At 38.0% G+C, this 11,008-nt stretch overlaps 1 protein-coding gene across 1 annotated transcript in view; it reads right to left on the reverse strand.

Annotated features, from left to right (window-relative positions):
- The window catches only part of COL9A1 (collagen type IX alpha 1 chain), a 92,615-nt gene extending 86,476 nt beyond the window's left edge, over positions 1 to 6,139 (reverse strand). Inside the window, exon 1 of the mRNA XM_059178374.1 lies at positions 6,126 to 6,139. Coding sequence (XP_059034357.1) covers positions 6,126 to 6,139 — 14 coding nt within the window. The remainder of the gene's footprint in view (positions 1 to 6,125) is intronic.
- Positions 6,140 to 11,008: the final 4,869 nt, after the last annotated feature.

An 11,008-nucleotide genomic window follows, 5' to 3' on the forward strand; every position in this document is an offset into this window, starting at 1 on the left:
ATTCTCCTTCCATCTATCAAAATTATGATTCCCAAGGGTAGCCATCTTCTAAGTCACAGAATTTTATAATTTATAATGGTCCTAGCCTAGCTTTTCCTTGAAAGTTGACCAGGGCTTATGTAAATGGAACAGTTTATTAACCCAAAAAACCCTGAACTTTTAATGGTAGGACTTCAGAAGAGAAACTGCAGCTGGGGAACTCCTTGAAATAACACAAGGTAAGTGAGCCCTAGATCCACAGGGGAAAGGGCATTTTCCTTAGGGACCCTCTCCACTCGAGTTTTTTATCTGTAGGAGAGATCCTCTAACACTATTTACTGTGGGAAACAAGAGAGGCAGTTCTTCCTATGTAAGGGTTGGAGAAATCCTTTTGTTGAGGGTTTTAAATATCTCACTCCTGCTTTTGTCCCCTCCTCCTCCCATTTGAAGAGTCTTCTACAGCTAGAATAAGAAGGTAAATAAAGGGGACTTTTAATGAAAGATTTTTCAAATGAGAAGAAAATGGGTTTTCTTATAAGCAGTTTGGCTTTATTCCAGCTTGGCAGTTTTATGTAAGATGAAGATGAGCAAGCAACAGTGCTATTAAGAAAGAATGTAGGGGCACCTGGGTGGCTCAGAGGGTTAAAGCCTCTGCCTTCAGCTCAGGTCATGATCTCAGGGTCCTGGGATCGAGCCCCGAGTCGGGCTCTCTGCTCGGCGGGGAGCTTGCTTCCTCCCCGCTCTCTCTCTGCCTGCCTCTCTGCCTATTTGTGATCTCGGTCTGTCAAATAAATAAAATCTTAAAAAAAAAAAAAAAAAGGAATGTAAATTCAGAGAAAACAAGATCTCTCTCTCTCTCTTTCTCTCTCACACACACACACGAATTTAAGGACACTTTTTCTCCTTTTCCCACCCCTGTTTTCTATTAACCTTATATTTCATAACTTGACATGGAGTCTCACAGGGAGCCGTGCAAACCCCACACTCTCTGGTCTGGGTCAGACTGTACCCTAAAATCAGACACATAAGCTTTTTTGTCATTAACACTGTTCCCTCACTTCACCTAACAGTTTTGTTCCTGCAAAACGATGTGGAAATGAAATCTGATCAATTATATAAGATTGTAAATGCAGTAAGACAGTGCTATCTTTTAAAATTATCCATTTTATAAATAGAAGCCCTTTCTACGAAAAATTATGCTTTCATCCCTCTTTACTCCCTCCATCCCCCAACACACACTGCTCTGTACAACACACACACACACACACACACACACACACACACACACACACATCTTTCCCTTCCTAGAAATCTAGAATTTTGTTTACTTACAGTTTACATCAGGGAACTTCATCACAAATAATCATCTTTCTTGATCACCTACCTCTTTTCTTTTTGTACCCAGTCATTCAGCAAACACTTATTAAATGACTGTATGTACCAAGTATATAACCACTCTTACCAAGTGCTAGGAGTTGAGGAGATTTAAAAAACAAACAAACAAACAAACAAACAACCCTTGTCCTGAGGAGGCTCACAGCCAAGTTTGGAAGTCCAGCATGAAAATGAGTGTAAAATAGTGAGGGAATGAGGTTGCAGCGTCCCTGAGAACAAGTATGAACTCAGTCCAGGAGCATCAGGAAATTTTTCTTGAAGAATGTGCAATCTTAAAGCATGAATAGAAGCCTACCAAGAGAACAAGTGAGAACAATACATTCTGGGCGGAAGAAGTAGCAGGTACCATGATAAAAAGGTAGGAACCCCAAGTTTAATTCAGGAACTCTTTCACTTGGTAAATTTTTATTGGTGACTTCTCTACCATGAGGCTTGAACTGGTCTCAGCACAGAGGTATAGCAGAGAAAGACCAGGTCCCTGTCCCCATGGACCTTACAGCTGGTGGAGATAGGTACTAAATACATTTACAAGAAGAGACATATAATTTGAATTGGAACTGTTACAAAAAATATACAGGGGTGTGTGGGTGGCTCAGTGGGTTAAGCAATTGCCTTCAGCTCAGGTCATGACCCCAGGGTCCTGGGATCCGGCCCCACATCAGTTTCCCTGCTCCAGGGGGAGCCCTCTTCTCTCTCTCCCTCTACCTGCCTCTCCCCCTGTTTGTGCTCTCTTTAAAGATTTTAAATAAAATCTCTAAAAATACATACAGAAGTGGGCAATGTGCATTAGAAAAGGCAGGGGTAGGTTTAGAGACTGATCAAGATTGAGGGATAAATGAGATGATTTACCTCGGAGAGGATACATTTTGACTCGGACTAGATGAGAATCCAGAGACAAGGCTGATAAGGTAGACTGCGAAAGGAGAGGAAAGCAGGTGGAACCACTTGTTTTTCAAGCTTGAGCAACCAAGTATACGGTGATGTTCTTTTCTGAAAAGACAAGTAGAAGGATCATGGAGGAGGCATTGAGTGAGGGGCTAATGAGAACCTTTGAAAGACTTTATTGGACATTATTCTGGCTATTAAGGGAGCTGGGTGAAGAGTTTGAGGCCAAAAATGACTTTTTAGGTAGGTCTTCAGAATAATGGTTCTGGCATTGCTGAAGGATGGATTGAATGTATTTGATAAATATACATGCATATACACAACTGAAACAAGTTTCAGAAGACAATATTTATCTATGTAAATGTAGTGCACTCTATTTTTTGTTTTATTCTATTTCACTTTTTAGTGATGGTGATCAACTCAATCAATAGATTTTAGGACCAGCTAATGGGTTGCAACCCATGGTTTTAAAAACATTGTATTAGAATACAGTAGGCACTAGATATGTCAAGATGCATCTTTCCCCTTATTTCCTGGCATAGGGCAGAATAGTTGGGACACCTCATAAAATTCATAGAACAGTGGGGAAGCCTCCTTAGTTTTAACACCATGATATTTTAATTAACATATAAGTATATGTTAATTAAAATATCATTTTATATGATATTTATATCATTAACATATAATGTATTATTTGCTTCAGGGCTACAGGTCTGCTAATCACAGTCTTATAAAATTCACAGCACTGAGGCTCCTGGGTGGCTCAGTGGATTAAGCCTTTGCCTTCGGCTCAGGTGGGGGTCTCAGGGTCCTGAGATCAAACCACACATCAGGCTCTCTGCTCAGCAGGGAGCCTGTTCCTCTCTCTCTCTCTCTCTCTCTCTCTCTCTCTGCCTGCCTCTCTGCCTACTTGTGATCTCTCTCTGTCAAATAAATAAATAAAATCTTAAAAAAAAATTGAGAGCACTTACCATAACACATACCCTCCCCAATGTCCATTATCCAGCAACCCCATCCCTCCCACCGCCACCCCCAGCAGCCCTCAGTTTGTTTCCTGAGGTTAAGAGTCTCTCATGGTTAACACAATGATATTTTTTAAAGTATTCTTTTGAAATAAAGTTACCATAAACACAGCTTTTTTAAAGATGCTGTGCATCCCGAATTTACTTTATAGATTAAAACCAAGAAGAAGCCCTTTTAAAATTAGCTTCCTAATAGTGTTTAATTGTAAGCTTTCTTCTGCATATTTTGTCTTTAAAAATACAAGACTCGAATGCCTAGTGACACAGAGCAGTTGTGCAAGGATGCTGCAAATTAGCCACAGCTAGAACTTGAAATTTACCAAAGGAATCTGGCTGAGAGGCTGATTAATAATCAGAGAGTTGCTAAAAGTAGGACTCTCACAGTTTTGCATTAAGCTTTACTGTAAAGAAATCCCACCACAATCAAAGCTCTATTTTTAATCTGTTTATTTTGGCTCCATAGTTGTAACTGCAGCCTAATCATATATAGCAAGTAAATAGAGCCTCATGATGATAACCATTTCTCTATGAAATCACTCACAAATAAATGTGCTCTTGCCATGGACCATTAATACAAGAATGCATTATTGAACATAAACATTCCCCACCTCCAAGTTTCCTGATGTATGATTTTTGCTTTCTCTAAAACATGAGCATTTTCATTACCCACCTCCCCCCAAGGGAGAAATCAAGTCCCCTCCATCACACATGTGCTTCCAACACATGTTTCTACATTTGTTGCCTAGTGGATCTTCAATTTGTAGCAGCTGATTCATGTCCTAAGCCTCTTTTGCATCTTCAAACCTCACATACTGATCACTTGCCATATTTTTCTACATGCCATAAACCCTCCTTTTCTAACAGTGGTTCCCAAAACTACCTCAAAATCATCTGAAGATAAAAACGTTTCTTTGGGCTTCACCCTCAGAGTTTCTGATTCAGGAGCTTTAAGGTGGGTCTGAGACTTTGTATTTCTAACAAGCTCCCAGGTTGATGTTGGTGCTACTGGTCCAGTGAGAAATGCTGCTTCTAAAGGTAATGTTTTCAACTCCATTGAGCCACCCCTCCTTTTTATAACTGATATGGAGTTGCAGACTGAGATTTTTAAAATACTTACTTGCAGAATAACTTTTTAGAATAAATATCAGTTGCATCCATAAAAACAGATCTACTGGGAACTTACACACTTATGAAAACAGATTGTACTAATTTCTTTGTATTATATGTATTAAGGAAATTTACCTGGCAGAATGATGTATAGAAACCAAGCCTTCCCTTTCTCACTATTCTCATTTATCAAGCAAAATATATAAAATGTGTTCCTGAATCCATGTTATCCTTAATCAATAAAATATAAAAAGATCCTTCATTCTGAAATCACTCTCTTTTATCAAAAAACCCTTAAGAGATCATTGCTTTATGCCGCATCCTATGAAATTTTATATGCATTCACTAGCTTTCACACTCTGGAAAAATGTTTGTCTACACTAGGTGGCAGTGTAACCCTGCAATTTGAAACCTGAGCTGAGGCGTCACACTAGAATTTGATTTCTAGTCTCTCAGTAAATAACTCTGACTTTATGCAGATATTCCATTCTTGGTTGAGATATATGTGTGTGTGTGTATATATATATAATATATATATTATATATATGTGTTTATAGTTGATTTCATTTTAGGGCTATTCTCAGAATAAATGTGCAATAAAATGTAATGTGTTGAGAAAGTCTATTGAAGGAGAAAGACACTAACCATTGAAATTTTTTAAAAATTTAACTCCAATATAGTTAACATACAGTATTAAATTAGTTTCATGTGTACTATATAGTGTTTCAACAGTTCTGTATAGTACCCAATGTTCATTAGATAACTATACTCTTAATTCCCTTCATCTATTTCCCCTATGCCCATACCCACCTCTCCTTTGCAACCACCTGTTTGTTCTCTATAGGTAAGAGTCTGTTTTTTGGCTTGTCTCTTTTTTATCCCTTTGTTAACTTGTGTTGTTTCTTAAACTCCACATATGAGAGAAATCATATATTTTTTTAATTTTTTAATATATTGTTAGATTTAGTTTGCTAATATTTTGTTGAGGATTTTTGCATCTGTGTTCATCAGGAATATTGTCCTGTAGTTCTCTATTTTGTGTGGTGTCTCTCTGGGTTTAGTATTAGGATAATGCTGGCCTCAAAGAATGAATCTGGAAGCTTTCCTTTCTCTTCTAACTTTTGGAAAAGTTTGAGAAGACTAGATGTTGACTCTTTTTTAAATGTTCAGTAGAATTCACCTGACAAGCTGTCTGGTCCTAGACTTGTTGTCAGAAGTTTTTTGATTACTTATTCAATTTTATTGCTAGTAATTGGCCTGCTTAAATTTTCTATGTCTTCCTGCTTCATTCTTGGAAGGTTATATGCTTTTAAGAATTTATCCATGTCTTCTAAGTTGTCCAATTTGTTGGCATATAACTTTACACAATAGTTTCTTACAATACTTTGCATTTCTGTGGTGTCAGTTGTCATTCCTCCTCTTTAATTTGTGATTTTGTTTGAGTCCTCTTTTTCTTTGTCAAATGAGTCTGGCTAGAGGTTTATCAGTTTTCTTGATCTTTTCAAAGAACCAGCTCCTGGATTCATTGATCTGTTCTACTCCTTTGGTTTCCATATCATTTATTTCTGTTCTAATCTTTATTATTTCCTTCCTTTAGCTGGTTTGGGATTTTATTTGTTCTTTTTCTAGCTCCTTTAGGTGTGTAAGCTTAGGTTGTTTGAGATTTTTCTTGTTCCTGAGGTGGACTTGTATGGTTCCCTTTTAGAACTGCTTTTGCTGCATACCAGGATTTTGGACCATTGTGTTTTCATTTTCATTTCTCTCCATGTAATTTTTCCTTTCTTCTTTGATTTCCTGGTTGACCCATTCATTATTAGGAGCATGTTATTTAACCTCCATGTGTATGTGCTCCTTCCAGAAGTGGAGCATTGTGGTCAGAAAAGATATACGGTATGACTTCAATCTTTGAATTTGAGACTTGTTTTATAGCCTAATGTGTGATCAGTTCAGAAGAATGCTCTATGTGCACTTGAATGTGCATTCTGCTGTTTTAGGATGGAAAACATGTTCTGAATATATCTGTTAAGTCCACTTAGTCCAGCATGTCATTCAGAGCCACTGTTTGCTTATTGTTTTTCTGTTTGGATGATCTCTCCATTGATATAAGTGAGGTGTTAAATTCCCCTATTATTATTGTGTTACTATTGATTAGTTCCTTTGTGTTTGTTATTAACTGTTTAATGTTCGGTGCTCCCATGTTAGGTACATAAATATTTACAATTGTTATATCTTCTTGATGGCTTGGCCCCTATATTATTATATAGTATTCTTTTCGTCTTTTGTTACAGTCTTTGTTTTAAAGTCTGTTTTGTCTGATATACATATTACTACCTCCGCTTACCTTTGACATCCATTTGCATGATAAATGTTTCTCCATCCCCTCACTTTTAATCTGCATGTGTCTTTAGGTTTGAAATGAGAATCTTATAGGCAGCATGTAGATGGGTCTTGTTTCTTTATCCATTCTGCTATTTTGCATCTTTTGACTGAATATTTAGTTCATTTACATTTAAAGTAATTATTAATAGATGCGTATTTATTGCCATATCATTACTTGTTTTATGGTTGTTTTGTAGGTCTTCCCTGATCCTTTCCTTCCTGCTCTTTTTCATGCTTTGCTGGCCTTATTTATTGATATATTAAGTTCATGGTAGCTTAAATTTGAACCCATTCTTTACTCAACACCCCTCCCATATTTTAAGTATAGGATGTCATACTTTACATCCTTTTATTTTGTGAATCCTTTAATTGATGTTTACAATTTACTTATTTTTTGCTGCTTTTGTGTTTCCTACTTTCCTTACCCTATGGCCTTTCCTTTCCACTCAAAGTGTCCTTTTTAACACTTTTTGTAGGGCTGGTTTAGTGATCATGAACTCCTTTAGCCTTTGTCTGAGAAACTCTTTATCACTCCTTTTATTCTGAAATGATTGCCTTGCTGGATAAAGTATTCTTGGCTGCAGACTTTTTCCATTCATCACTTTGAATATATCATGCCCCTCTCTTCTGGCCTGCAAAGTTTCTGCTGAAAAAGCTACTGATAGCTTTATGGGGTTTCTTTGAATATAACCATCTTTTCTCTTGCTGCTTTTTAAAATTCTCTCTTTTTCACTATTTTCTGCCATTATAATCATCATGTGTTTTGCTGTGGACCTCCTTGGCTTGATTTTGTTGGGGAATCTTTGTGCCTCCTGGATCTGGATTTCTTTTTCCTTCCCCAGATTCAGGAAGTTTTTAAGGTATTATTTCTTCAAATACATTTTGTGTCCCCTTTCTTTCTTCTTCTTCTTCTTCTTCTTCTAGGATCCCTATAATGTGAATGTATTGTGTTGGATGGAGTTGCTGAGTTCCCTAAGAATATTCTCATTTTGCATATTTTTTTCCTCTTAGCTACACAGCTTGATTACTTTACATTACTCTGTCTTCCAGTTTGCTAATTCATTCCTCTGCTTCTCCTAGCCTGCTATTTATTTCATCTAGTGTATTTTAAATTTCACTTATTGTGTTCTTCATCTCCAATTGGGTCTTCTTTATCTCTTTGTTAAGGGTCTCACTGATGTCCTCTACTCTTTTATCAATTCTCAGCAAGGTATATTACTTATGTCCATTTTGCTTGGATCTCTTGCTGTGATTTTGTCCTTTTCTTTCATGTTGGACAAATTGCTGTGTCTCCTAATTTTGTCTAACTCTCTGTGTCTTTTTTGTGTGTTAGGCAAGTTAGCTGTGTCTCCTGCTTTTGAAAGTAATGGCCATATGCAGAAGAGGTCCTGAAGTGCCCTGCAGAACAGTGTACCCTGTTCATCAGAACTTGGTGCTTCAGGGGGCGTCTCCTCTGTGTGTTGTGTGCACCCTTCTAGTTTGTCCTGGCTGTTTTTTTCTTCAGTCCAATCATCTCCACAGGCTCTCTCTTTGCCTACTGTGGGCATTGTTTGGTTCCCAGGCGGGTAGGGCACGTGGTTTGAAAAAGATGCACACCAGTCTGCTTATGAAGTGAGACCACTTCCAGGACCAGGGTAGTCTGGGCAGATCCTCCAAGTGTGTGAATACCGGGCATGCGATTTTAACAAGGGGTGCCTCAGGCTTCTGCATGGCCTGCCTCTGCCACTACCACCACCACTCCTGGGACCAACGCCCCACAAAACACACAGGTTGGGAGACATGGTGTTGGCAAGGTTTGCCCCAGTTTTCTGGGAAGGGGATGTGCAGCACTGGAACGGAGGCAGACAGGACCGGGAAGGGCCAATCTACCAAAGCACAGGAGGCGGGGCTTGGTGTAAGCAAGTGAGGTAATGAATGTGGGCACCTCCCTGGTTCCTACAGGTGGCCATGTGTTTATGCTGGGGTCAGGGGAGAGAGGTGGTGCCTGCCAGCTACTATGTTCCTGGAGAAGTTCCTCAATGAAGCCTGCCCCTTTAGGACATGCTCTGAGATCAGAAAAATAACTCTCCTGTATATCCTGGTTTTTCAAACTGCTACTTCTACACTGTATCTCTGCAGGCTGTTTGTTGTTTTATAACTGTTGTAACTAACTAACCTCTGCAAGGTTAGGAGTGTGACTAGTTAGGTTCAAATTGGGACCACCACCTTCTAGCTAGGAGGCCCCAGAGAAGTAATTATTCTCCCTATAACTTGGTTTGCTCATTTGTGAATATGAATAATGAATCTACCCACCTTTTGGTAGATTTTATAAGGACTAAACTAGAACTTAAAATAGTGCCTGTATATCAATAAATTTTAGCTACATTTTTTTTTTTTTGGTATTATAATTTGCTCTCCTCTACTTAATTTTCCCACTCAACTCCACTCTGCTACATTGAATGGTAGTTTATTTAGACCTCCTTAGGAAAGAAGGATGTGACCACACTAATGGTTAAAAACTCCTGGACAATATTTAATTACTGGAAAAAACCACCTAAAACTATCAAAGTAAATCAGTCAATGCCCTCTCCTCCCTTCCATACTCACCTCCTTTGTTCTCTGCTATACTTTTATGATTCTTCCTCTTTCAAAGTTTCCCTTAATAAACCCTTTAAGCACACCTCAGTATCAATAATGCCTTCTCTCTCATTATATATAACTGAGGAATGAATATATATATATATATATATATATATATATATCTTCTAAAATGAAAAAATGAATTATATGTAACATTATATAATATATATCTGGCTTTTTTTTTTTTTTTGCTTTAGAAGTGATATGTAAACATTATAGAGAAGCAGAAAATATAAATAGAAAAAAAAGAAAAAAACACTCAGTGAGACAACCCACTATTGACATTTTAAGATGTTTCTTTTCCTTTTTTAATTTAAATTCAATTAGCCAATGTATAGTACATCATTAGTTTTTTATATAATGTTCAATGATTCATTTCTATGTTTTTTTTCTATGCTCAAACTGTGGTCATCCACAGATTTACAACTTTCATTTTAATGCCCATCACTTGAAGTACTTATACATTTTCTTTCACAAAATTTAATGCAATCATATAGCATATACAAAATAAATAGCAAAGCCTAGGTATAAGAACTTAGCCTTGAAGTCAGTATTATAGCTTTTAATTCCAACTGCTGTAACCTCGAAAGAGAAAACAACTGTAGAGAAAGAAACATTTGAGTAACTGGGAGAGATTCTTCCAGCAGCTCATGGTTTTTGAAAGACATTCTCTTTGTCACCCAAAGTCACTTGAAATTGTAAACTCACCACCAACTAACCACAAAGCAGCAAAGGCATGCACAGACATTCTAGAGGCGCTGAAGGGTAACCACAGAGAAGTCCTGCCTCCTGCCATTCCTGCATTTCAAATATCCCTGAAACCATGATTAATGCCAGGAATAGAAATAGCAACTGACATGAGGACAGGTGATGAAGAGGCTTTGTTCTTGAGGACTGAACTTGGAGCCCTTGCAAGCTGAAAGGGCTCTAGCATTGGCATAGTCGGTTTCTAGGCAGTTGTCAGTCCAGGGTGGACCAGCAGAGATGAAGAAGTGGACAGGATGTACCAGAGGTTCAGGATTAGGACTGCTAGTGTTATCCCTGCCTGTCTTGGCCAAGGGCTTCCTCAAGGCTTCCAGTACTTTTTCTAGACGTACTGTGTAGGAGAAAGTAGGAGAAAGACTACCTCTACTATGCCAAGAACTGTGCTTTATACTTAAAAAGAAGTTGTCCCACTTAATCTACACAACTGGTTATAATTGTCCTTTTACAGGTGAAGTAAGTGAGGCTCAAAAATGTTAGGTAACTTGCTAAGGGAAAATGGCAAAACTAACCTTGGGTTTATCTGCCACCAAAGTGAATATTCTTCCTATGATTTGTTGTTTCTGAGTACACACACACACACACACACACACGCACGCACACAGCACAATATGCTTAAGTACATTTTGCATTTCACTGTGCATCTAATCCTTCACAATTATTTTCTTTTCTTCATAAACTTCCAAAATTAAGAACTTCTTCAAAAGTTGATAAAAATTTGCCCACTGTGCTGGTCACCAACTTGGTGCCCTAACTGAGTGAGCTGCATGAAAATGTTTACCTTACTGGTGCTTTGCTAGAAGTTACATAAAGTAGGGGCGCCTGGGTGGCTCAGTGGGTTAAGCCGCTGCCTTCGGCTC

This window comes from Mustela lutreola, chromosome 6, assembly GCF_030435805.1.
Source record: "Mustela lutreola isolate mMusLut2 chromosome 6, mMusLut2.pri, whole genome shotgun sequence".
NCBI lineage: Eukaryota > Metazoa > Chordata > Mammalia > Carnivora > Mustelidae > Mustela > Mustela lutreola.